Source organism: Tinamus guttatus, unplaced genomic scaffold, assembly GCF_059628265.1.
Source record: "Tinamus guttatus ecotype Peru unplaced genomic scaffold, ASM5962826v1 Tinamus_guttatus_pri_ptg000489l, whole genome shotgun sequence".
Taxonomy (NCBI): Eukaryota; Metazoa; Chordata; class Aves; order Tinamiformes; family Tinamidae; genus Tinamus; species Tinamus guttatus.
Genome location: NW_028289023.1, coordinates 4,004,307 through 4,031,110, shown reverse-complemented (window position 1 = coordinate 4,031,110; position 26,804 = coordinate 4,004,307). Strand labels below are relative to the sequence as shown.

Below are 26,804 nucleotides of genomic sequence, written 5' to 3'. Positions count from 1 at the left end.
AAGACTGTGTAGCTCACACAGATGATCAGTCTGGCCCTGGAGTATTTGAAATTAATTAATATTTCCTGCAGACTCAGATCCATTTCCTCTATTTAATCTGTTAATTAGAACCAGGTAACCAAAGATATGTTGAAAAGGTTTGTAGAAAGTATTACCCCCATGCTTCCTGCTTTGCCCAGCTGTTCATTTACAAAATTATTATCAGTAGAGATACTGAATTTGGCTTTGTGGGAGCATCTCTCTTTTGGGTAATACAGTAGCAGTCAGTAAATAATAGAGTCGGTAAATCTCTCATTTGGGTAATACAGTTGGTGTTGTCTTACAATGGAGGTGGGCATGGAGACAGGCTGCCACTAACCAAGATGGGTTGTGAATTTATAGTATTTTCAGCTGTTTCCCAGTAACTCCTTGTGGGAGTCATTGAAAGGAGCAGGGGCTTACGGTTTAGAACCAGAAGCCATTTTATTGAGCATCAGACCAAACATATATTCTCCGAGTACGTGAGCATACACTGTCCACGCGCTCCCTCCCCCTGTCTCCAGCCAATTCCTTGACTCTGTTGCTATCTGGGTCCAATCCTGCTAACGGACAACAGGTAACCAACCAGAGATTGGTGCGTCCAGCCTGTGTTTTAGGTTTCTCTATCTGCTAATCTGTTATTCCTAACTTTCACAGTTTCTCACTCCTAATTTTCACCATTCCCATAGCTTCCCACAGTTTCTCACGGTTTCTTAGTTTCCAACAACTCCTCTGGGCCAGATCTTATCCTGTAATAAATGAAAACCAGCTCATTGGAAGAGGGAGTAGTTACCTTGCACCAAGCCTCCAATGCAGTGTTGTTTCCCCTCTTAGTCTTTGCCTTGAAGGATTTCAAGTGTTTCTCTCATCTTCTGGTTTACAGTCATGCCTTCTCCTCAGCGCTTCAGCGGGGAAAGCGTCATCATCTGGAGTGACCTCGATATAACCATCTCCGTGCCCTGGTACATTGGGCTTATGTTCAGGACCCGGAAAGTCAACGGCATGCTAATGCAAGCACATGCTGGAACTGCATCCAAGATCAACATTCAGGTGAAAAATGGGGCCTTTCCTGCTTAGAAAAGAAATTCTCTCCACTCTCTCTCCTCTCCCATGCCAGTGTGACCCACGTATCAGTGGGTATGGCCACACAATCTACAAATCTGTTCAGCCAATCCGTCAAAACCTGCAGCTGTACGTACAAATAATTTCTTCAGAATATGACTTTCTGCCATTTTAGAATTCACATAGTTTGGAGGGAGATGATGTTTTTAAATGAAGGTATGAGTGTACATTGTTATAAATGAGAAAAATGTGTCTTTTTAATGCCTCTTTTTTTTCTGTCAATGGATTAAGTTAGAATGTTGAAAGTTATAGACATTATTGCAAGTGTTTCATTTTTTATGTTTTCCTTTGGGATTTGTTTAGGAAGCACCGTTATCTCACCCTCTAAACAAATATGCAGCAAAATACAGATAGGATTTTTTTTCAACAGATACTGAACAACTATGTGCAGTTTGAAGTGTACAGTGGCTTGACCCAAGTTGCTAGTTTGAAGATGACCCAGTCGCGAGTCAGTGACGGCGAGTGGCATCACTTACTAATAGAGCTAAAGAGTGCTAAAGATGGTAAAGACATCAAGTACCTCGCTGTCATGTCCTTGGACTATGGGATGTACCAGGTGAGGCAGCGTCATAATTTTGTCATTCGGCATTACAGAAGCATTTAAGCATTTTCAGGAGAAAGTAGGTTAAAGAACTGTGGAAAAATACTTATGCTGTGAGCCATGTTCTTGTGCCTAATGAAGTCACATTATTTTATTAAGCCTAATGAAAAAAAAAAAAAAAAAAAAACCTTCTGAACTTCTGAAGTCGAAGGTGACGTTCAGATGTCTAGCTCCTGGCTGCTTTGGTCATTTTTCTTCAGTCTGTAGTCAGCTACTGCTTGACTCCATCACTGCAGAGAGTCTCTGCCAGTGTTACAGAGGATGGTCATGGCCCTCACCTGCTGTCCTTTTCTTCAACAGAGCACTGTGCAGATTGGAAATCAGCTGCCTGGACTAAAAATGAAAAGCATCATCGTGGGAGGTGTCTCTGGAGACCAGATCTCAGTTCAGCAGGGATTTTATGGCTGTATGCAGGTATGGATTAAGAAATATAGTAGCCAGCTTTGAACTTTATAGGAAAGCAAATGGGTTTTTTTCCCCTTTTCATACCTCCCCAAACATTCTTGTTTCCTCCATCAAAATATCTAAGAATCAAAATAGTAAAGTTCATGCACTTTCCCAAATACAAATCTAAGCTTGTAGAGGAATGGCTTTTTTCTGCAGCCTCTCTGGTTTGATCAAAAAGACCATCATTTGAAAAAAAAATTTGGTTTTGCTTCATATCTTCAGGTGTGACCTCATACATTAATGGAGTTAGTGAGATATATGGTACTGTATCCTAAAAGATACATTAGTATTGTAAATTTAAAAAACAAAACAAAATAAAAAACCCTTGTCTTTTGTGACCAAAAAACTTGTCTTTTGTGACCAGGGTGTAAGAATGGGAGAAACATCTACAAACGTAGCTACACTCAACATGAAACAGGCTCTCAAGATCAATGTGAAGGAGGGCTGTGAGGTGGATAACCCTTGTGACTCCAACCCATGTCCTCAGCACAGCTACTGCAGTGATGACTGGGACAGCTACTCCTGTGTCTGCGACCCAGGTAACGCAGCAACCACCACACACATCAATCCAGGAGCTGCAATTGCATCTCCTTGGCATTACCTTGCACAGCCCGTGGCTGCTGCTCTTCTGAATCCTTCTTCTTCCTCTTCCAGTTGCTGATTTCTTTGTATTACTGCAGCACTCTAGAAGCTGCAGTTGTAGACTACAGAGCAGTTGTTCTAGGCAACTTAACATTCAAACAGGGAAACAGTATCTGTTCCAAAGATCTGTTCTAAAGATCCAAGTATCTGTTTCTTTTTCAATATACCCCCCCTTTTTTTTTTCCTTTTTTCTTTTCCTTTCTTTCCCAGTCTTTCCTGCTGTTCAATTTCTGTCTCACACCCTGCATCCTAATAGAGATGCTTTGAATGTTTTCTCTGTTTCAGTGCCTGTGCCCAGCATATGCTGTCAGCACCCAGCATAGTCACCTCCCATACTCACAGGGAGAGAATACAAAGCTCTCCATAACACATGGCCTGAATATAAACTGGGAACTGACAACCCAAGGGTGCCCGAAGCATGTCAACAGACTGTCAAAAAGCACAGCTCACTATCTTTTTTTTTGCTGAGAGGAAAAAGAGCACCTTCTTTTTGACAGTATCTCAAAGGGGGAGCTACTGGTTATTGAAGATGTGTTATTAGTGCATAAGCTTAAAATAGATGGTCTTTTGGAGAAATGCAAATCATAAATTACAGTGGTTTCTGTAATTTTACGACCTTGTCTCCCCAGGGTACTTTGGGAGAGACTGCGTTGATGTGTGTAACCTGAACCCATGTGAGCATGTCTCCACGTGCGTGCACAAACCCAGCTCGTCCCACGGGTACACCTGCGAGTGTGGACAAAGCTACTACGGGCAGTACTGCGAGAGCAAGTAAGGGAATGCTTTTTTTCTCTGGTTTCTTGATCTTTCCAGGCACCTCTTCTCCGCAGGTGCCGGTCCCCGCTCTTGCTTGTCCTGCTGTAGTTGTCTTTCCTGGCATTATTTGATGTTCACAGCAGCTGATATTCACAGGCCTCCTGCCCTTGGGACTCCTGAACTCTCTTCCCATCGGTCATGACTGATGTATTTTCATATGCTCACAGGCCACTTTCTTTCATCTGCACTGCAAGGACTAAGCCCACAGGGCTCTGTTTATGCTGCATCTGACCTGTGCATTTTGGCTGACCTGCCCTGAGCTTCCTCTGCCCCTCTCTTGTAGTTCCCCCAAGGCACATGCAGAGCAATGCACACATTTAGGTGGCCTGCCCAAATGAAACAGCTTTGCAGGTAGGGTTCACTTCATGTGCTGGCAAAAATAAAATGATGCTTCTTCTGTCAGGTCTAAGTCTTGTTGTGGGGTGGAAGCTTGCTGATGGCCTCATCACGAACTTCCTAGTCTCAGGAGTTTCCTGTGAAAACTGCAAGCCTCTTTCTCCTCTTTTTGTTGTATTGTCTTGCAAATATTGACCAGATTCATCTTTCATTCCTCTGGGTTAGCAATGTGGAGAGGTTGCCCCTTGTCCTTATCCGCTAACATACGTCAAGCACAGTGCTGTTTTTTCCGTATTATAAAGGACAGAAATACAAACCATGCCATTACCACAAGCAATTACCACAAGCCAAATTCATCACGACCCTCGAGACAGCAGCAAACAGCTTCTCTTTCCTTAAACAGGGAGGGGGTTCCTGTGTGCGTTACTGCAGCCGCAGTCCTGGGGGTGTCATCCTTGTGGCCGCCACACAGTGACACTTCCAGCTGGAGAGGCCTCAGTGTCTTGGCCTCTCCTCAGAGCTGTCCCTGCCAGCATGAGGGTTTCCTCCCAGCCAGGTCAGCTTTTGGGTTGCTGCACAGCCTGTGAATAGTCGTGGTGCTGCTCCGTGGGGCAGAACACAGCTGAGGGTAGGAGACAGGTAAGGCTGCTTTCAAAGGCAGTGGCAGGTTTGCCCCGTTGAGGTATTTTATGCAGCCTACTGAGGTGTGAGACATTCTCAGGTGCTCTGGATCAAAGCTGTCACAGTTTTCTCCTCTGTGCCCCCAGCTACATATTTCTCACCCTTCCCTTGTGACTGTGCTTTTCTGATCCCGTGGTGAGCTGGTTGAGAAAGCCAGATTGCCTAGAAATAGTGACTGTTTTTCACTGTAGCAGTTTGCAGCCAATTTTGCCCCCTGAGCTAGTGCGCCCTGAGGCTGGACAAGCACGGATGCCAGCAGCAGGGGTAGAACAGGACCATGTGGACCTGTGGCATGGCGGGTGGCAGCACTACTGCCTGCCCTGGCAGTGCCCAGGCATCAGTCTGGGACTCAGAGCTGGCCCTAAGCCCTTTTTTTTTTCCAGCTTTTTAAGGACAAGCTTAAAATATTATTTCTATTTATTTTTTTTTTATAGGATTGATTTGCCTTGTCCCAGAGGCTGGTGGGGAAATCCCATTTGTGGTCCTTGCAATTGTGAGACTAGTAAGGGGTTTGATCCCGATTGCAATAAGACTAATGGAGAATGCCATTGCAAGGTAAGCAAAATTTCTTTAGTTTAAAAAATAGCTACATCACTATTAACAATATTCAGCTGAATATCTGAAACAAAGTACACACAGTTGAGCTTTGCATCATGTATGTTCATGACATAGTTAATCTTCACCTAAAACATTTTGCTGGTACTACCCTTCACAAAATCATGCTGTGCAGCGCTTATCATATTTGCACGTGGAAAACACATCTGAGAAAAATGAGAATCTAAGAAAGCCTGGCTTCTGATCTCTCTGAAGTACAGCCCAATTTATCGGGGGAGATCAGCCCTGCAAACAGAGGAATGCTGGTGATTGTTGTGTTATATCACAAGTGAGTAATAGCCATAAAATGTCTCAGTCCCACTGGGTGAAACTCTGTTCTATACAGTGGGCCAGCAAAAGTCCTGCCTTTTGAGATAAATTTGAGAGATGAAACGCTTTCCTCACAGACAGCTCTGTTGAGCTGAAGAGGACTTTGCAGCAGGCATGTAGGGCAGGAGGTATACCCAGAACGGGAGCTGGCTTCCTCCCCTTAGGTTTTACAATGGAGTTTTTACAGTAGGTTTCAGAACAGATTTGAAGGATAGAGCAGTTGTGTCTTTTGAAACTGTGGCAGTGAATCTGGCCCGTGTGCCTTTTCTAAATGACACGAACAGCTCCATGACATTGAGCCAGAGGGGTGCCAACACCATTGTCTTGTGTAATCACATAAGACCACAGATCAAAAGCGTTTAAAGATGTGATTTCAGTACATGATGACTGCTTTCCCTCCTCCCTCTACATAATGCATAAACGGGCAGTGCAGGAAGTTTTCCTATTAGTTTGTTCTGCCCTAGCAGACTAGAATTGCAGGGCAGGGAAAACCACAAATCCTCGGAGAATGCGTTTGCTGGGCAGTGCCCATGAGCACAGGCTGAATAACGTGGGCCGGGCCCGGGGCCAGCCTGCGAGCCGCGCTCCGAACGCCAGGGCCCGGGGCACGGGGCGGCCCTGCAGCCCCCGCCCCTGCGCTGCCCCACCGCCTGGGCCACTGCAGCTCACACTAGCAGAATACACTTCTCACAACTTATTATTTTTCTTGTAGTAATAATGGCTTCCTTAATAGGAGTGTAATTATTATCCTGTGCTGAAGTAGCCGGCAGCGTACTGTCTGGGTAACTGGAAAGGCTTTTTTGTTGCCCAGAAGTAGGACTTCAGAAACGCTAGAAACCTGGGATAAAACCCCAAAACCTTGTGCCGATCCTTTCTGCGTTTCTAGGCAAATTACTACAAGCCCCAGAGCAGCGACAGCTGCTACCCGTGCGACTGCTTCCCCTCCGGCTCCCACACGCGCACGTGCGACATGGAGACGGGCCAGTGCCCCTGCAAGCCTGGCGTGATCGGGCGGCAGTGCAACCGCTGTGACAACCCCTTCGCCGAGGTGACCACCAGGGGCTGCGAAGGTACCTGCCGCCCGCACCGCCTCCCGCCCCGCGCGGTCCTTAGGAGCCATCGGTGGGGGGAGACTGGGAGTATGAGGCGACGGGTTTGCGAATGTATCGTGGGATACGTGGGAGCCAGGCAGGGTGGCTCTATCGGGGGTGGTGGGAGCTGCCGTAGCCTCAATCCGGCCCCTTCCTCCCAAATCCGTGTCAGTACGCCCCACAGGGATTGAGAAAAGTCATAGTATTCCCTCTAATTTCCATCAAATGAAAATACAGTCAGCTGAGGAGTTGCTGGGGAGCAAAACACACAAATCCCAGTTGCGCTGGAAGCAGGAGCTGCCCTGCGGGTGCAGTGTTACAGCCGAGGCATCGCTCACAGCCCGCAGGCCGGGCGCAGGCCGAGTGCCCTCTGCCGGAGCCGCCACCCCAGCTCTGCCGGCCCCAGGGCGGCTCTGCCCTTCTGAGTGACCATCTCCCGGCTTTGTGTGGGTGACGGGGAGGAGCAACCCTGTCCCACAGCAAAGGAGCAGGCGGAGATGTAAAACCCGGTGTACCCTCGTCATCCCCTGCTTTCCCCTGCCTGAACCTGTCCCGTGGCACGGCTGGAAAGGAGCAGCTGACGGGCTGCCCTTTGGAAGGCATCGCAGGGAGCAAAAGTCCTGACTCAGCTTGGGAAGGTCCTCTTGGCAGGTGTAAATATCTCCTCGTGGTTACTGTGTGATTTCGTGTTGTCAGAAAAACTGCATCATCTCTTTTTTTTCTGCTTTCAGTAATATATAATGGGTGTCCCAAAGCTTTCGAGGCTGGTATTTGGTGGCCACAGACCAAGTTTGGCCAGCCAGCTGCTGTGCCATGTCCTAAGGGATCTGTGGGTAAGTTCCCCGAGTAAAACATTAACAATTCTACTTGCCTACGAGGAGAAAAAAAAATAGAAAAAACATATACAGAGTGTAAGGCATTAATTCATTAAGTCTAGAGATTACAGCATAGCTTGTGCAAGTCACGAGATGAAAAGTTTACCTAGTGAAACTCAAGAGCTATTAAAACAGCTTTGGAATAGAAGCAAAAAAATAAATAGAAAAGTGCAGCATATAAATAAATACATGCAAAGAACGGAAAGTCTGTATTTTCACAGTCAGTTTTTCTGTTTTCTATTTATCAAGCAATTCTTATACATGTAACTTTTAGTTTCTAATGGCTTACACATGATCTCTGGCACTACAGCTCCTCTAGGCAAATTTTAAATGAAGAAAACCATTTATGTGATGATTGCTTTCCTAGCGTTCCTGGCTAATAAAGCTAAGAGTTACAACAGAACTCCTATTTTTCCACCAAACATTTTTTCTCTACACCATCATTCAGATTGCTGAAAATCATATTTTATCAAGCACACGAGTTATTTTGTACTGCAGGCGAACAACAACTCAGTTTTCTCTGCATGTCTGATAGTGTTTATCTCTCAGAATACCAAAGCAGATTTGCAAACTGTGTTTACAACCTTTTGTGAAGTCTGTGCTATGGGAAATGAAACCTCTGTCTCAGTTCTAGGCCTGGTAACTTTTATCCGCTGTTAGCACTGTTCAGGTTCAATGAATTATAACTGATTATGTAACTTCTGCAAATGTTACCAGGGGATATGTCACTGAGCGTAGGTGTGCAGAAGGTTCATAGTCAAACAAGCTCCTGTTCCGAAGAATTTAGGGGATTGAATTGATTTTTCTTTCTTTTTTTTTTCCATAAATGAGCATTTGCCTTGTTAAATAGTATGAAGCTGATTTAAGTAACTTTCCTCACTAAATTTTCAGTTTTTGTGATTGACTCCAGTGTATTCTCTAGCAAATAGCCTATCAGGCAAACATACTTACAGAAATTGCACACTTTAGGTGAATTTTGCACAATAATCAAAGTAAGCTTTTGTAATAATGAATATTCAAGATAGGAACCTGAGGCTTAATTGTATTCAAATGTCAGGAAGAGAAATAATGTAACTAGATATTATTCTATTAATTATAATTCTATTATTTAGACATTAACAACTAAATTACTTTGACACATACAATATGTCCAATCAAAGTTAAACTTACCGCAGACTTAGAATTTGTTATCTGTAATTCAGTGGATCCACAGCCAAGAATCATTTATAAGAAGTTTGACAAATAATACGAAGTAATCGATTCAATAAGCTGCTTACAGGCCATTTAAGATTAGCAAAAGGAAATTCAGTGTGTTGCATGCAGCATTCACCATGTGCTGTGTGCTGAGGTATGCTAAAAGTGCTTAAAGGTTTTGACATGAGAATAGCCTGTGATCTGGAATAAGTCTTTCTCTGTGAACTGAAGTTTGCCTCCCTTTCTCTAGAGCTTGGAGAAAATGATTGCAGGAATATCAGTAACTTCTAGGTTTCCTCAGATAGGGACAGCAGTTTGGAAAGTGAGATATGTGCAGTTCTCCAAGGAGCTTGCAAGAGAATCATGTGAAAATGTATTCAGAACAGTTCAGAAGATTGTATTTTGTTAATGCTTTGTTTCCTCCAGGGAATGCGGTTCGACACTGTAACAATGAGAAGGGCTGGCTGCCTCCCGAGCTCTTTAACTGCACCACCACCACTTTTATGGAGCTAAAAATCATGGTAGGCTGTACTTTCTTGTATTTAGTACTCCAGAGTCCAATTAACTAGTCAGGACCAACTGCTATTTGCATGTAGTGGACACATTTGGAACACAGCGAAATCCACAGACCAGTAATTTCTCAGATTTAGGAAGTCTGGTAAGGATATATTTCATAGCTGCTTATATAGCGACCAAATAAGTAGGTACTGTAGTATGTATCCACTGAATATTGACACTACTCCAAATCTACATTTGGTATGATTTTCTGTGTTTTGATTAACTTCATATAGACAGTATTGATTTATATAGATGATAAACTAGCACAGTGACCTTTTCAAGTGTTACCCTGTTGCTAATTGTTCATCTTATGCATTGCTTAATGTGCTTCAACATTACTAAAACACATAATGTTAATATTTAGCTGCATGATACCTCATACAGCTTTTGGTTTCAGTTTGTAAATGACCATGAGTTCATTCTGCAGTCTGATGTCCCCACATACCATCTCTTGGCCGAGTCTTTGAAACCTGCATTTCCCATCACAACCCTATGTTTTTCTGCTTCTAAGTCATGTTTTGCATTGCTTTGTCCTATTCACCCTTTCTCAAGACAAACTACATTTTTTATGAAATCACTTCTTTGTGCCAAAATTCCCTAGATGATGAAGAATGCCTTTGTAACAAGAATGAAATAAATTATATTAGTTTTGTGTTTGAAACCTCTGGGCTTTTTCTGCATTCTTGTCTCCACTCCAGAATGAAAAGCTGTCCCGCAACGAGACCAAACTGGATGGAGACAAAACCATACGGATTGTGAAGATGTTGCAGAATGCCACCAAGCACACGAGCAGCCTGTATGGGAATGACGTGAGGACAGCTTACCAGATGATGATGAGGGTCCTGCAGCATGAAAGCCAGCAGCAAGGCTTTGACCTCGCTGCCACCAGGGACGTGGAGTTCAATGAAGTAAGAGAGAAACTGCCTGCTCTCTTGAGCCTGTGCTGAGCTTTATGGTACTGCCTAGATGCTTGTATGGGAATTGGTAATTAAATTTGTCTTCAAACAACCCAGATTCGACAAGATTGCTTGATGTTTTTCACAAATGAGTCAGGCTTCTCAGTGTAGAACAGGAAATTGGCTGTGTTTGCAGGTGTGGGTTCATATACACAAATGTGTATGTGCACATGTGTGTGTAGCATACACATATCATGCAAAGCAGGGTTGTCATAAACATCATCCTACTAGCGTCCAAAAGAAACATTTCTCACATTGAAAAATAAAAATTGATGTGCTGTTCCTGGATGAAATAGCCTTAGCTTCCATAATCCATTTTTGTTGGAAAACCTGCCTAATTTAATCACTTTCATTTAAATGTTTAGTGAACTAACTGTGAGGTTGCTTCTTCTGTTTGATTTCACATTGGATTTCCTGCAATCTCTTTGCAAGTTTTTTTTTGTAAGAAATGTGAAATATGAGTAAGTCCATGAGTAAGTAATTCCCAGGTTATATATTTCCTTGCAGAAAACGTGTGTGACATCAGTAACCCTTTATCCCTTTGGCTTTAAAACAAACAAAAAAGTTACTGGCTCAAAGTTACTAGGGTTTACATTCCCTTTTTGAAACACTGAAACTTTGAAACCTTTGAATTGAATCTAGTGGAGAGCCGGCACACCAAAAGCAATCCCCCCTGTGTTGATATTGAGTGGTTTATGCACATACAAATAGGTAGAGCTGCCAGAGGGTTTCTCCTAGTCTCGGTATCTATGAAAGGCCCAGCTACTACCAAAGACCTACCACAATTTATGCAGATTTGACCTCAGTTAAGAATTTAATTTTGGCCTAACAATGTAGGGCACGTGTACACCAAGATTAAAAAAGTTTCAGGATCCTCATCGTTCTCATTTAAGCCATTTACTGTTCTTATTCAGGGTCTTGTCTTTCCATTTCAGCTAAGGAGTCCTCTGAGTGCCCCCTTTTGATCTTGCAGCAAAGAGCAAAAGGGACTTAGATCCTCATCTAGATTCTCTTTTTTAATAGCATTTGTGAGCAGTATAAAAATGGAGGGAGAAGAACATAATTTCTTATGCGAGTCCAAGTTGGTATAGGCAAGTTAACGTTTGCTCTTTTCATTCTTCAGCATGTAAGATGCCAGAATTAGCCAAGAATCAACAAAATTAAAAAAAACAAAATAGGTCAGAAAATAGTATTTCTGTTGAGGGATTTCTTTTGGTTTTAGCTTACCATATTGTTTTCATTTACCTAGGTGTGTTCTTTAGTGTACATAGCAAGCACTCCGCTTTTCGTGTCTCTCATCTCTCTGAGACAAAGCAAATACGGTTAGGTTTTCCCTCTGCATTTTCCTAATAGGTTTCCTGTCTTAAGAGAACTGTCTACTTTTTGCTTTTATAGTCTCCAGTTTTGGCTTACTTTGCTTATAAAAGGGTTGAAAGGATTTCCTTAATGTAAAATAACCTCGGGGTGAGTAAGGGGTGTGCATATTTTCATAAGGCTGCAGTAGAACATGCCTGGATTAAAATATTTCATTATATGCTCACCTGAGGCAGTAATGCCAATCATTTGCAATGTTCCTCACTTGAAATCCAACGCTTCACTTGATTGCCTAGCCTTTGTTTGCCTCATAATTTAGGCTTGTATTTGTTTCTCAGAACATTATCAAAGTGGGTAGTGCTCTACTGGACCCCAGCAACAAGGAGCAGTGGGAACAAATTCAGCGGCTGGAGGGTGGCAGCGCTCACCTGCTCCGGCATTACGAGGAATATTTCAACAATGTGGCACAGAACATGAAGAAAACCTACATGAGACCTTTTGTCATCGTTGCCACTAACATGAGTGAGTAGCTGTGTTGAAAACTGCCATTTTGCATTAGAAGAGCTTTAAAAATGAGTTCAATAGGCGCTATTTTTTTAATAATATCCACTAAGAAACAAAATACTTGTATTTTCCAATCTAATCAACACATTTAGTTCAAGTCAGCTGGGCACTGATCTGTATCTCTCAGTAGCCTTCGAGCTGCAGAATCTTTTCTGCACTCCCTGTGGACCAAGCTCAGTTTAGGTTGCTGTACCCAATGGGGAATGGACACACTGCTCTATGTGATGCCTTGTTGGTAAGGACAACATTTTTAAGTAAAGGTAATGCCTTTTGAGATGACCTAATGTAGCTAGAAATACTAGAATGCTTTTTTGAAAGAGCTACCATTCCGCTAGCTAAAGATTTACTCTACTACAAGAAGAAACTCACTATTGATCTCATACCTCTGATTTTCACATCCTATCCTACTCTGGAACCTACCCAGAAAGTCACCTCTTGTAGAGGTTCCTATTTGAGAAGTTTCTATTCTCTGTTTCTATTCTCTTTCTGTTCCTTTCTCAGAGGATGTCTGAGAAAAGGGGTGCCGTGCACTTTGCCACATGTGCCCATGCTGCACCTGCAAGGGAAGGGTGGCACTTGGGGGCTGTGTCACCTGTGGACCTACAAAATGCCTCCTAGAACACAAACCCAGTGTCTAAAATTATTAATTCTACTGGAAATCCAAACTTACCTATTGAGGTCAGTTTTCTCGCACATAATAATTTCCTTCCCCGTGACAACTAGGCACTAACCTCTGCACATTCAGCAGGCTGAAAATACCAGGTCCACCTCCTTCCCTGTTTTCTCCCACTCCCTATTTCATTTTCTCACCAGCTACCAGTGATTTGACCTGATGCTTAGTGCTCATCCTGTCTCAAACCATAGGTGGGACGGGGTGACCTGCAGAGGTCTCTCCCAGACGTTTCCATGATTCTCAAATTCTGCTTTTCACAGGTATCTCAATAATGTCCCTAGCTAGGCTAGTTAGTATACTAAGTTAAATTGCCGTTACCAACAAACCTTATCCTGAGAGTGCTTCATATCCACAGTTACATGGGCAGAGCTTAGCATGGGCAATCATATATATCCTATCTATATATATATACTTATATATATACATCTTAGCTGCTAGACAAAAGCAAACATGAGGCATTCAAAATGCACTGTTTATAAAGTCCTCCGTCAGCTCCAGAGGGGAAGCAACTATTATTGTTAAGTGAGCCAAACTGAAATACTTCCATTATGCTTGGTAAACTAAAACACGATGTTTCCTTTTGATTTAGGGCTGGCAGATCAAAATGTTTTCATCTTCACATTGAGAAGAATCTAACTGAACTCAATTAAGATGAAAACAAAGCCTCGTATTTCTTGCAGGTTGTAAATTCTGATTTTTCAGAGAGCTTTTCTTGAGTACAAAGGAACTGGCTTGGGAGGGATGAGGCAGTTCTGCACTGAATATGTTCTGTTTGCGTTAGAACGGTTTTTCCAGGTGAACATGGTGTTAATGGAGTCTCTTAATGGCTCATCTGGGAGTTATTTAGAGAGTAGGGAAGGAATGAGAATTTGCAGATCTTAACTTGGATATTTCTTCATATAGAAAACTTGCTGTGGATCACAGCTTTCAGTGTAGTTACCCACAGTGCTTCCAGCTTCTCGCTTTTATTATAACATACACATTGGCACTCAAGTGACTTTTCTTAAATGGCAGAGTTAAGACCAACTCAGCTGCTTTTAAATATTTTGGCAGTTATGCAACAGGCAGAGCTGATGAGGTGAGACAGAAAGTAGCTGTTAGTGTAGAGCAAGGAGAACTAGCATAGGACTAAGAAGTATTCCCAGGTAAAATCCAGGTTATTTTCTTTATTTAGGTGATCTTGCAATTTAGCAGATGTATCAAAGGTGTATTTCTGAAACCTGCCTTCCATAAAAGAGGCAAGTCTGGAACTGGAACGTGCCCTCTTGAGATCTGTGGTGTTTATAATACTGTTTGCCTAGTAGGAAGTACTGTCTTGTGAATTACTTTCTGTTGCCTATGCAATCTATGTATATTTGTAATTTTATAAATGCAACATAATGCTGAAACATAAAGTTTTAGTTGTGGTTTAAGATATTGTCAAAAATCATATCATTACACTTGTATTTTTTGGTTCAGATCACTTCTTTGTGTCATGCAGATGTTTTGGCCTTTCAGTCATGTTTCATTTTGCTATCATATCATATTTAAAGGAAGTAAGGTTAATTTTATGGGGAACCTTTCTTTTTTTTTTTTTTTTCTAGTCATTGCTGTTGACATCTTTGACAAATTGAATTTTACGGGAGCCAAAGTACCACGATTTCACGAGATTAAAGAAGATTACCCCAAAGATCTGGAATCATCTGTTATCTTCCCCGACACCTTGTTCAAGCCTTCCGAGAGGAAAGGTAAAACCCTTCTGCTGACAGCAGGAGGGCAGCTTTGCCTGAGAGCCTGATTGATCCTTTTGAAGCGGCGCGGAGCGGGGTGCAAGCACAAGGGAACATTATGCAGGATGCAGCAGCTGTGCATACTTGGCAGGCATTCTGCCTGCCAGGCACTGCCGGGAGCGCGAGGGGCTGCGCGACTGGCTGTACCTGTCTGTCAGGTCTCCTCGCAGCCCCCCGAACTGCGGCGCCAGCTGGAGAGAAACGCTCTGCCTTGGGTCCCGCTGGGCACCGCCGCGGCCCGTCCCACCTCCCGGGGCCCTCCCGGGCTCCCTGTGGATTCCCAACGGAGAATAACCTCAGACGAGGTTACAACAAGATAACACAAGGCTGGGCTTCACAGGCAGGATTCTTCTTGGCCTCACTGCTGTAAATGCTGGGTTACCTGCTGTGTGACATGGTTTTTTATCCGCTCCAGAAGATACCAGCAATATGATTTCCTTTTAGGAAGTCAGTGCAGCCTGTAGAAAGAAGAGGGAATCAGAGCAGGGTCAGGTGCAGCAGGTCCTGTCTGAAGGCACAGGGGGAATGTGAGCAGATGTGAAGCTGGGGTTATAGCCAAGTGGATGGAGAGAGGCAGTGAAAGGCAGCAACGAGAGCCTGATGTGGGAGGTGGAGAATTCAGACTTGGGAACTGAGCCACATTATCAGAGAGAAAAGCAAATAAAAAATCTAAGTCATACAGGGAGATAGGTGGCATGTTTGGGAGTACATAGAAACTCTCCAGCTACTTTGCAGAGTCTCTGAAATATCCAGTGTGCTGAGATGAAACCACAAGCCACACTGTGCAAAGAGATAGAGAGTAACCAACATGGAATAATTGTGCAAACATCATGGATGGATGTCCTCCATGTAGGGAATCAGTTAACACTTGTGGAAATAACACACAGTAATAAATAAGCTAATATATCTGTATGATTTTTTTTTCAGAAATAGTATATCTGTTTATATGACCTGTATCTTTTCTGTAAGGAAAAGGAGAACACAAATTTTAAGAGCTATCACCAAAATTGAAAGCTCATTGTATGGCAGAATTAGCATAGAGAAAACCCATAGAGAAATCTCATATTATCAGTTGTTGTGTTTATAATTCTTACTGTCTTTGTCATATATGAAAGTACATGCCAAGTAATAACTGTTTTAATATTGCCCTTAAAACATTCATGGACTATTTATATTTTTTTGGATCTTCAGCTTAGAAGTATCTTATTTTCCAGCTAGACTAAAAATGTTTCAATGGTTATTAGACTATCACTTGCATAATTATTGAATGTGTTAAAATTTTACTGAGGCTATAAAATATTACATTAAGAGTGTGCCCAATCCTGCAAACTTAGAGTAACAACAGCAGAAACATTTCTCTAGCTTTGATAAGCAAAAGAGCCAGATGAAATGGTAGCTCTGAAGCATATGGAGAGAATATAGTATTTCTGTTAATTTCTTAGGAATACCTACAATGAGGCCTTCAAACCAGAGATTATTCTCCAAGGTGAATGCTGATGGGCTGAGTCCTGAGAGTGCATTTACAAAGCGGAGGAAGCGACACCCCGATGATTCAACCCAATCTACGGTGGCCATGGTCATTATATACCGATCGCTGGGACAGCTTTTACCTGAGAATTATGATCCAGACCGAAGGAGCTTAAGGTAAACCTTGGACCTGTCTGTAAATGGTGCAGAAGTCCTTCTGCTTGCTCTGTGTACACGGCAGAGGAAGGTTGGATTATCCTTCCTGCCTTCATGCTGATCGAATGTCACGCGCGATGCGCTTGTCCCTGCAGGACTCTCCCTCGTCCTCCTGCAGCACGTGGGGGGAGAACAACCACGGCAGAAGCACCAGATGCTTCTAGAAATCCAGCTGTGTGGAGAACTGACTGTGCAGCTACTTCACTTTCTCAGCGGAAGCATCTGGAAACCTTTTATTTGCAGCACTTACCTTTTTTGTTGTTGTTTTTTCATTTCAATGTTTAGATCTTTTTGATTTTTTCTCCTTCTACAGATTGCCAAATCGCCCAATTATTAACACACCTGTAGTGAGCACAGCTGTTCACAGTGACGGGGAGCTGCTGCCCAACCTGGTGGAAAAGCCCCTCATCGTGGAGTATGCCATGCTGGAAACGGAGGAGCGAACGAAGCCCGTCTGCGTCTTCTGGAATCACTCCATCCCGTACGTCCCCTGCTTTCCTTAGGGCTTTGAGTGGGATCTTTCTCTAGCAAAGAGGCCTAAGCTAATTCAGGAGAACATGATGCTACTGCTTTAGTTCATTCAACAGGCCATGAATTCCTGGTGGAATGGAGTCAGGTGATCACTTCCCATCAGCGAGAGAAATAAAATCACCATAACTCCTCAAATGAAGAACTAGCCATGTGCTTTCTCAAAAATTCATGCAGTGCCATCTTCTCACATGATTTTTTCTCACCCAGTGATAATAAATCTCACGTTCTCCTGATTTTTGGTCATGCCCTTTGCCCATACAGGCACAGTCCAGCTCAAATGCCTGGGTTTATCACTCACCTGATGTCCCTAAGTCAGGAATCTCTTTGCCTTTTGCTGTCTTTTTAGGAAGGCATCTCAGAAGGATAATTCAATCTTTTATGGGCTGCATCTTCTCCTGTCACCCTCCAGTGACCACAGCCAGAATAGAAGGCAGGCAGGTAGCTAACCTAGGTACCTCAGCCAGGGCCAGTGCAAAAATTTACAAAAGCTGATCTTCATATTGGTAAAAAGGACTGAGATTTTTCAGATTAAGTGGTAAGACTGGAGATTTTATATCTCAAAGATCATTTTGGAGTTAAAAGTCAACCCAAAGACAGTTGTGTGTGTAAGAAAGAACTTATTTTTTCTTTCCATCAGCTGCTGTGTATTTGCTTTCATTTATGTTAGAGAAAAACTGGAGGGGAGGGAAATACCTTCTTTGGGATCTTCGGCATCTCCCTGGTACCACACTGTCAGATATCACTGTCAGATGTAAGTGCTTGAGTCTCAAGGAGGGACGTGTGAGAGAGGTAGTCACGTATTCTGAAAAGGGCTCATTAAGGTCTGTTGCATTTGGGAAAGAGAAAGGAGAGACCTGTAAAAGAGCTTTTAAGAACTGCATGTCATCATAAGTGTTTTGTTGAGTTTATGGCACTGTGGAAACATAACAATCCTGTTGCATATATTTCCAGACTGCAGATAAAAGAAAATTTATTGAGAGGTAACTACATGCTCAGCAAATTACAATTTCACAATATCATAACTATTACATATGCAAATTTTAACCATAAAACCAGATGCTGAGAGGATGATATTGTCAGCCCAGCATGAAAGAAGAGTAATTATTACTGCTTTCCCTAGTGACCCAAAGCCTTGAGTAAGCCTATGAAAAAATCCGTTAAAAGGGAATAATATCCTGTGGTGGGAAAAAAGGAAAGCAAACGTTTGCCTCCTCATCAGAAAGGCTTACTGAGTTAATCGTCAAAAATATCAACAAGGCAACAAAAATGTATCAGCAGTCTATTAGCAATAACAAACTGCTCTATTTGCCTGCTTGTAAAGCAGTCAGAGAGAGCATAGCAGCACAAAGGTTAGATAAGCAATTTCTTACCATCTTATTTGCTTATATGCACAGATGACTGTACCAAATACAGGAATGGCAGGTGCTTTTATCATATATTTTTTAAGCATATTATAGGCTTAAATAACTCATTAGCTCTAAAGTGATTCTTCAGTATTTGCTAGCAGCTGCTTTGGCATTGCTGTCTGTATTCCTTTAAGCACAGTTTAAAAGTATGTAACAAAAGAGTTTTAAAAAGTGAGACTGCTTGTTAGAAGAGAAAGTGATATTAAAGCAGCTGAAGGAATATTTTATTGCTGAATGAAAAAGATCACCTGTAATGTCTAATTAAAATCTTCAGTTACTGCAAGAGGATTTTTATTACTCATTGACTTCAGAATAAAATGATTACTGTTGACAGTAAATCGTTTCTTAAGTTGGTGAAGTTAAACAAGGTTGAACAGTGAAGAATTTTTAAGGGAGCAGTTCCTCCACAGTGTTGATACCAGAGATCTAGATATGAAATACTATCTACTATGTTAAACATTATCTTGTCTATTTTTAATAGAATTCTATGACAGAGATCATATTTCTACTGAAACATATTTTGTATAAACATGTTAAAAGCAGTGTCAAAATTGAGGAAAACGGGAATAACTGACAGTTCTTTGCTATGGCCAGTTCCACAGTCTGCACTGTGTAGTTTCTTTGTCTTCTTGCTTGTATGATCATGGGCAAACACACAAGGTTTTTTTTTTTAATCAAAACAAGTTTTTATAATACCATAAAATTTGACATTCAAAGTCAGGTGTCATGTCAGACACTACTTCTAACTCAAGACTTTTTTTTTGAGTTAAAGATCTTCTTTAAGGTATGTGACAGCTGTAAATATTTCTGTCCGCCTCGGCACTAAGTGACCTTTCAGGTTTCAGAGCCAGAGCTGCCTCAAAGAGTGATAGCAGTGGGAGGCAGGGGAGCGATCACAGACCAGCGTTCAGAAATGACCTTTCTTTGCCCCGCAGGATTGGTGGAACAGGTGCCTGGTCCTCCAAAGGGTGTGAGCTGTTTTCCAGAAACCAGAGCCATATCGCCTGCCAGTGCAACCATCTGACCAGCTCCGCTGTCCTAATGGACATTTCCAAACGAGAGGTGGGTGACCCTGGCTGGTGCCATCTGAGGGGTGAGCTTGGTTCAGAGTGTCGTCCGTGGGTCAATCCTTTCATGCAGTTTGTCAAGAGCACTTTGCCATGTAGCTAATGGTTCCCACTGCTCACCTGCATCTATCCAAAAGGAGCCTTTTGCCTGGTCAGTGCACGGTGTAGCCAGCAGGGCATAACCTCCCAGGCTTTGTCACATGGGGCCATGCAGAGAAGGGGATGAGACAGGATTACAGTTACCGTGATGCCATTCACACCTAATAAAAAGAAGTGTTTCACTTCTTATTATAATATTTAGGCAGGAGCCAACACACAAACTCCAGAGGTCTTTCAGCCTTTCAGGATATCATCAGTGGGGCAGAATGGTCTGCATTACTTGGGATTCTTGCTTAGCTGCCTGTCCCTTTGGGTATTCCTCTGCATACTTGAAAGGTTGAGTGACTCAGGAGATGGCATTCCCACTGTTCCCGCTCCCGCTGGTCCTAAAGAAAGTCCATACGTTGGCTCAACAATAACAAAACCACAGACTTTGCAAAGAGTGGCTTTGATTGGAGGGAAAGGAAGGAAGAACTCAGAAGCCCTGTCGATCTCTCATTCTGCAGAACGGGGAGGTGCTCCCTCTGAAGATTGTCACTTACACAACTGTGTCCGTTTCACTGGTGGCTTTGCTGATCACCTTCATATTGCTGGTTCTCATCCGCACGCTGCGTTCCAACTTGCACAGTATCCACAAGAACCTAGTGGCTGCCCTTTTCTTCTCCGAGCTCGTCTTTCTTATTGGAATCAACCAGACTGAAAACCCGGTAAGACTTGATGCTTTTGGCATTCCACTTTCTGTGGGATTGTTAAAGTTGTTGCGAAGCTTTAAGTTGTGTTCAGGCTGCAATTTTTACTTGCATCCATCTCTTTTGCTTCCTCTCCTTTTTACCTCTGTTTGGCCTAAACAGTCATTTGAAAAGCGTCAAACGTGTGTTGTTCTTTTGTGTTTTATGTGATGAATAGCATTGCCAGAAGAGGAGACTATCCAGTTATATGTTGTTTTCAGAGACCAAATCACAGCAGCCATGTTAAGGTCTTCTCTCAGAAATTGAGCCCTGACTATTGATTTCATCCTTTTGTTTTTTCCGTCAGTATGTTTTTTTTTTTCCTTACTTTGTCTGTTCAGTAGGGGCTCTCCAGTTTCTCCTGCAGCAGGTACCTTACAAGCCCGAGTGACTCCTGGCATTTAGTGGTAGGTAGGTTGTCAACTGTGTTGCTGTGCAGTTGCATATGTGTGTGACATACATACCAAGACTATTCTGGAGAAGCCACTTGCCAGGCACAGGGTAGCTTGCTACATGCAAGGACCAGGAGGAAACCTGTCACTTTGCTTTGTGCTTTCCAGCTGATTTTTGGCTTCAGCCATCATATCTTTTGCCAAAGCTTGGGGCAGGCACCTCCAGCATTTTGCATGTCAAGAAACACAAGCTCTGAATGAAACTGAACATGAAATGCACAGCACACACGATGTGTCTCTGTTCTGTGCCCAGGACATCATTGCTATCTTAACTGTGTAGCCATTATACATGATACTGCTGTTAATTCTTACTAGCATCCATCTCATAAAGCCCACTTGCCATGAAGACAGGTAGAAGAAAAACAGGCAAACCCTTGTTCCATCCCTGCAAAGCTTCAGACAGCTCTAAGAGTCTCCTTTGCCAGTCAGCAGACAGATGGAGAAAGACATGCAATAAAAGATTTAATATCATTGCAATAAAAATTTTGAATATCATACAAATAATGTCCTTAGAGCAACTAAGACCATTCAATGTTACTGTGTCTGAGGAGTCTTAAGGAAGTGTTACCTTTTAAAAATCCTTCATTATACATGTTTCAATTCTTGTGAGAGAAGCACAGTCTTGAGATGAAAACACTAAAGAACAAACCACACTGATTTGGCATTATCCAAGGGACAGAAATGGGAGAAAATGCCTACGTTTAATAGATAAAGACACCATTGCGGTGACACCATTATGTCTAACCATCTATCCTAACCTGCTAGTCAGTAACAGAAACCTATAAGTTCCATTTGATTTCTAATACCTGTCTGAGCTATAACGTACATTTTAGAAAGTCATAAAACCTACTCTTACTTGCTCCTGGTGTCCTTGTCAGTGACTTGTATCCTGTGTGACCTACAGTCTTTGTTTCATAATATATGAGCCTGCATATTAAAATAACTGTTGCTTAAATGAACTCACCTTGCCAACTGATCCCCAGCACTCTACGTAACTTGACCTTTCCCATGCCTTCTTGAGCACACCACTCATTTTTCACTGCATTTCACTAGCAGAGAGTTGATAGTTTTTCAGATTTCTGACATGAAAACTGAGGGGCCAAGCCCAGACCCCTGCAGGATCTCGCGAAAAGCACCAGAGTAAATGAATGTTCTTCATTTCCAAATTCATTTTGTCATGCAGGACATATCAAGCAAATGGATATAAAGTTAGTAACACAGTTCAGCAATACAATGAACACCAGTGGTTTCCTTCATGAGGCCATTCTCTCTCTCTTTCCCATTTTCACAATATTGGGTTCTTGTGGTTCAGTTACTGGGACTCCATGAAACATCCCAAACTTTTAACCCACTTGTTAAACCCTCTAAGTTACAGAATATATTTCATACAGCAGAGGACTCCTCTTTACAGCCCAACCAGTCAGTCTAAGGGCTATAAGCTATGTCTACTTGAGACAATTATTCATCTGTCTGTGTGGAATGAGAGTTGTCTAACGAGTCATGCACTGATGAACATAAAGAGGAAAAGAATGTTGGAGCACAAATAATGCTGGGCTGCTTGGCACCAAGCCTTGCTTTTATGGCTTTCTGTAAATTAACAATCACATTTCTGGGTGAGGTTTTAATCTTTCCATGTACTATTGATAGAAAATGATTTATTTTCGTTTTCTTTTCTTACCTGAAAAAGGTAATATTCAGGGCAGCAATCTACACATATATATGTGCTGATAGGAACAGAAAGAGCCCTGCATGTGTAGGGAAAGGAAAGGTTTTTTATTTGGTGAGCTACATTTTCAATAATGTTTGGTGTTGTAATAAAGCTGATGCAGTAAGTGAATCCAGAAAGCTGGTGGTCTTTATATGATTCTTTCACTGTGTAAAATTAAACAAGGAAATATGGCTTATGGCTCTGAGTGTTACAGCATGGAAAAACGCTAGAATGTCATGCCAAAATCTGAAAGCTTGGGCAGTGCTACACGGGAACAAAGGATCAGAAACACAATGTAAAACATTTTGAAACAGAAATTGAATGCTTACACAAGGTGATTCTAATTCAAACTTATCAGCAAACTGTGGGCAGAATCCTTTGCTTTTCTTCTGAGGGAAGAAGGTTAATTTTTAGGTCGTACTGCAGCTGTTGAATGTTGGTGGTCACTCCTGTTTTCATCCATCAGAGAGTTATGTCAGGAGCAATTGCTGGTTAGCAAATATTACAGATATGCAACCCTGTGGAGGTCACAGGGTTCATTTGGTCACCGGGATGCCTGGAGGTACCATTTTTTACTCTAGTGTCCCTCTGAGTCACAGTAGTGACAAAGTCTCTTTGGTTTCAGTGTTTCTTTCATTTTTACTGGTCTCAGAGTGGCAGAGTGACAGTCCACCTAACCTCATGCTGCTGCTTTTGGATAAAAACTAAAGCCAGGCCTGGGATTTAAAGGCTCATCTCACCTTGTTCCTAGCTGAAGGTGTGAACTGACAGACCAGCGTCAGGCTGCCCCTGCCTGCTTTCCTTGTCTCCTCATGCTACATATCCTACAGCCCAGCTACATATCCTACAGCCCTGCATATCCTACAGCCTAGCAGTTGGGCATCTTGCTGCACCAGAGGAGAAGGGAAGTTAATCCTCCCTGCTCAGGCTGGATCTAGACCTAGACCCCACTTTCCCACTTCCCTAGTCAAATTATTCTCATTTTGTTATCAGGGGAAACATTGGTTCCATTTTTTGGATGTATCTGGGGAGTGGGCAGCCATCTACTTGAGGCTGTGTCTCTTTAGTCCGGTCATAATGGCCAGGTGTCCTCAGCAACTCATTGAGATGTAGCTATCCAAGGGTCTGCAGGGCTAATCAGGGAAGAACAGAGACACAAGGACAGAGGAGGCACTCGTCGCCTTTCCCTGCAGAAGCATCCCTGCTTCTTCTCCTTGAACCTTCTTCAAGAATCCCAGCAAAAGAGCTGCAGATGGAGCAGACCATTCCCTCATTATTACCTTCTAAATGAAGAAAATGTTTCTTATGAAGAAAACCTTTCTTTTTTCTTTTTTTTTTTCATTTTTGAACAAAATTGTAGCATGACCAGACAGTCTTACCCATAGCATGTTTCTAATCCTCTTACTACAGCTTTGCTGTCTCCTTTTCATACCGTTTCTGTCAACACTCACTCATGAGCTGCTGCCTCGTTGTGCAAGCCCGGCCTGCTCACCGGGAGCTGAACTCTCAGCTGCATTGCCCCAAATTGTCACTGAATTCCAGCTTGAACATCAAAGATCTTTATGATACAGCCACATGGGCACAACATGGCCCACTGATCTCATGCTATATCACAGTTTCATATGAAATTTTCCACGGATCTTTCTTTTAACTGAGAAGGAAATGCCTCAAAGGAAGGTTGGATTTCTTAGAGTCTAGATTTCATATATTGCTCATGTGCAGCAAGTTCACTACTGGTGAGCTGCATATTCCCAGAGTGAAGTTTGTCAAGGTGGGCACCAGGACTTTCTCAGGCTTTGGTCCTAAACTGAAGGTCCAACACCCACCTCACAGCTAACATGCCCCTCCACCAAAGGTAACAGGAGTTTCCTTGTACTTTGAGCCCAAAGCAGTGACCGTGTAAAACAAAACTGTACCAAAATGTGGTCCTTCCTTGAGCAGGCAACTCTCTGAGTGGAGAGCATGAAGCAGCAGAAAACCTCCCGGGACATCCGTTTTACTTTGGTAACGGGAGACACTGAGTCACTGCGGGGTTGAAGGCCCAGTCCCGGTCTGTGAAACTGGTTTGCCTCAGGGTGTCCTCACAGGGCCGTTAAATTCACCATCAATGCGTTCGCAGGTGAGACCCACACAAGAGAGAGAGTAGAGGCTCTGCAGCCTCCACGGCAGCATCTTACCTTTGTTCTGCTTCACACCAGGAGGCAGAGCCGCAGCTCTGAGCGCTGCCCCACGGGGTCACCGTCTCTGCCACCCACCAGCCTCCTGCAGGAGGAGGAGCAGGCGGCGAGAACTGGACTCACTACCCGCCCGCAAACGCGTGTGGAGGAGTTAACCACAGAGCTTTCAGGGCAGGGGCTGAACACACATTGGGCTGACCGTGTCATAACAACCAGCCTTGGCACAGGCCTGATGATAAAACGTTAGTTTTTACATGGTGAACAACTTTTCTGAAACTCTTCCTGAAAGCTGTTGGAAATGTAAATTAATGGCAATGTATTCTCTCTGCCAGATCTTTTCATTATAACTTTCCTTCAGCTGCACCAGGGAGACAGTGAGTCACCAAGGTGCATGATTCAGCACAGCAGCTCTAATTTTGGTGCCCTTTCCTTCTCCTGCAGTTCGTGTGTACGGTGATTGCCATCCTCCTGCACTACTGCTACATGAGCACCTTTGCGTGGATGTTTGTAGAGCAGCTCCACATCTACCGGATGCTCACCGAAGTGAGGAACATCAACTTCGGGCACATGCGCTTCTACTATGTTGTTGGCTGGGGCATTCCTGCCATTATAACAGGTACCAAAAGTCAATGGAGACCTTTCACCAAGCCCCGAATGGCTTTTTTTGCTTTTCCTGCCATCTTCGGTGGATGGGATTCAGGAAAGTTATCCCATCCAAGATAGCTAAGCCTGTGTTCAAGTGCTGCCGGCACTGAAGTGCTCTCCTGCAAGAAAGCAACATGAAGTAATGAATACCACAAGTCAGCCTGAATTTGGAAAATCCATTCACCAACTATCCATTGTCCTTGTTAAAGTGATATTGAGGGTTTTACAATAACATAAACCTAATTGAATGCAGATTAAAACAGAACTTGTTAATGTTGCCTGGAAATAACATTTTTACGGTAATGACTTCGCTTGCAGCCTTCAGACATTTTCCTCCACTGCGTGGGTTGCTGCAGGGCGTAGTTGAACATCTCATGAGGAAGTGGGTGCAGTGGCCTCAGGAGAGGCAATACCTACCGGTCATTCCTGGACATTCCCACTGCTCTCCCTCCACCAGCAGAAACTGCTCCCTGACAGGGATTTTGGCACTTTTACTTGCCTTGGCATGAAAGCAAACTGGGAATATTTGAGCAGCCTTTTTCTTCATGACAGATACAAAGGCAATAACTTTGAGTCTAGGAAGGATAAGGAAAAGCTGGGGGCAGTAATCTTTCCAGCTCCTGCAGTGTGATCCACAGGAGCAACCTGTGTCCGCTCTCACCCTGCCTGTTTTCGCAGGCAGACCTTTCCAGTGCTGCCTCAAGGCCGTGGTGCTGCGTCCCCTCAGACAGACAGCTCCTTGGGAAGTGCACTTCAGAGGACAGTTGGGGTGGGGTTTTTCAGTTCAACTATTTCAGGATGTATCTCGCTATATGGGAAGTCAGATCATAGGCAGATAGTTAACTTTTACACAATTACTTTTGTTTTTACAGATAGCTAAATACTGTCAGTAGTGACAGAGCTTTAGGGGTGTCTGAGCTCAAATAGCTGTCACTCATGTACCCTTGGAAAAATACTACAGAACAAGTTAGACTTTTGCAAATAACATGTTGGGTTTTTTTTCTTTTTTTTTTCTGTGTGACTTAAAAATTATAATACACAAGTGTAGCATGAGGTAGTACAGGTAACCTTTCTAGAGAACTGGTAATTTTCTTCCCATTTCAGCTTGTGAATAAATTATTTCTGTTTCTTTCAATTTATACAGAATACAGGGACTGGTAAAGCCTAGAAGGCTCTACCACTCTAGACATATTCCTGATATTTTAAATAGAAATTGTCTTTGAACTACTGGAATGTTTCAAACCTGTGTAGTTTTTATCAGTACACAGAAGACTTTTGTAATACATTCAAGAACATTTAAGTACCATCAGAGAGTTAATAACTGTTAGAAATGAAGAATAATTTTTAAATAGCAATGAACAACAATTTTTATTTCAGAGCACGTAACCCTTAAGAAGAATTTAGTCAGACAATTTCTGTTTCATGTTTAAAGTATTTTTCTCCTAAATTTTAAATAAATTGAGACTTTCTCCAGAGCAGTGTTACACAATCTGAATGTTGTGAGCTACACCATTTTTACGTATAGATATTGTTCTCTGTAATATAGAACTATTTTATGCTGTTGCAATTATGCATGTATTCCAAAATATGGTTCCAGGCTGTCCGCTGTCATTTAAGCTATGATTCTACTAAATTTACAGTTCACAAATCAAAAAAAGGTTCCTGTTTTGAGAAAGTCTGAGGATTTTGCTGCATGAAAGATAAAGTGAAATAAGCCATTAGTTTGC

At 42.8% G+C, this 26,804-nt stretch overlaps 1 protein-coding gene across 1 annotated transcript in view; it reads left to right on the top strand.

Moving 5' to 3' along the window:
- CELSR1 (cadherin EGF LAG seven-pass G-type receptor 1) overlaps window positions 1–26,804 on the top strand; it is a 157,659-nt gene that overhangs the window by 115,244 nt on the left and 15,611 nt on the right. Inside the window, exons 9-25 of the mRNA XM_088533246.1 lie at window positions 902–1,068; window positions 1,511–1,696; window positions 2,042–2,155; window positions 2,553–2,727; window positions 3,460–3,601; window positions 5,098–5,218; window positions 6,474–6,657; window positions 7,410–7,511; window positions 9,174–9,268; window positions 10,004–10,213; window positions 11,914–12,097; window positions 14,396–14,539; window positions 16,024–16,225; window positions 16,578–16,745; window positions 19,137–19,263; window positions 19,874–20,074; window positions 24,874–25,048. Coding sequence (XP_088389372.1) covers window positions 902–1,068; window positions 1,511–1,696; window positions 2,042–2,155; window positions 2,553–2,727; window positions 3,460–3,601; window positions 5,098–5,218; window positions 6,474–6,657; window positions 7,410–7,511; window positions 9,174–9,268; window positions 10,004–10,213; window positions 11,914–12,097; window positions 14,396–14,539; window positions 16,024–16,225; window positions 16,578–16,745; window positions 19,137–19,263; window positions 19,874–20,074; window positions 24,874–25,048 — 2,697 coding nt within the window. The remainder of the gene's footprint in view (window positions 1–901; window positions 1,069–1,510; window positions 1,697–2,041; window positions 2,156–2,552; window positions 2,728–3,459; window positions 3,602–5,097; window positions 5,219–6,473; window positions 6,658–7,409; window positions 7,512–9,173; window positions 9,269–10,003; window positions 10,214–11,913; window positions 12,098–14,395; window positions 14,540–16,023; window positions 16,226–16,577; window positions 16,746–19,136; window positions 19,264–19,873; window positions 20,075–24,873; window positions 25,049–26,804) is intronic.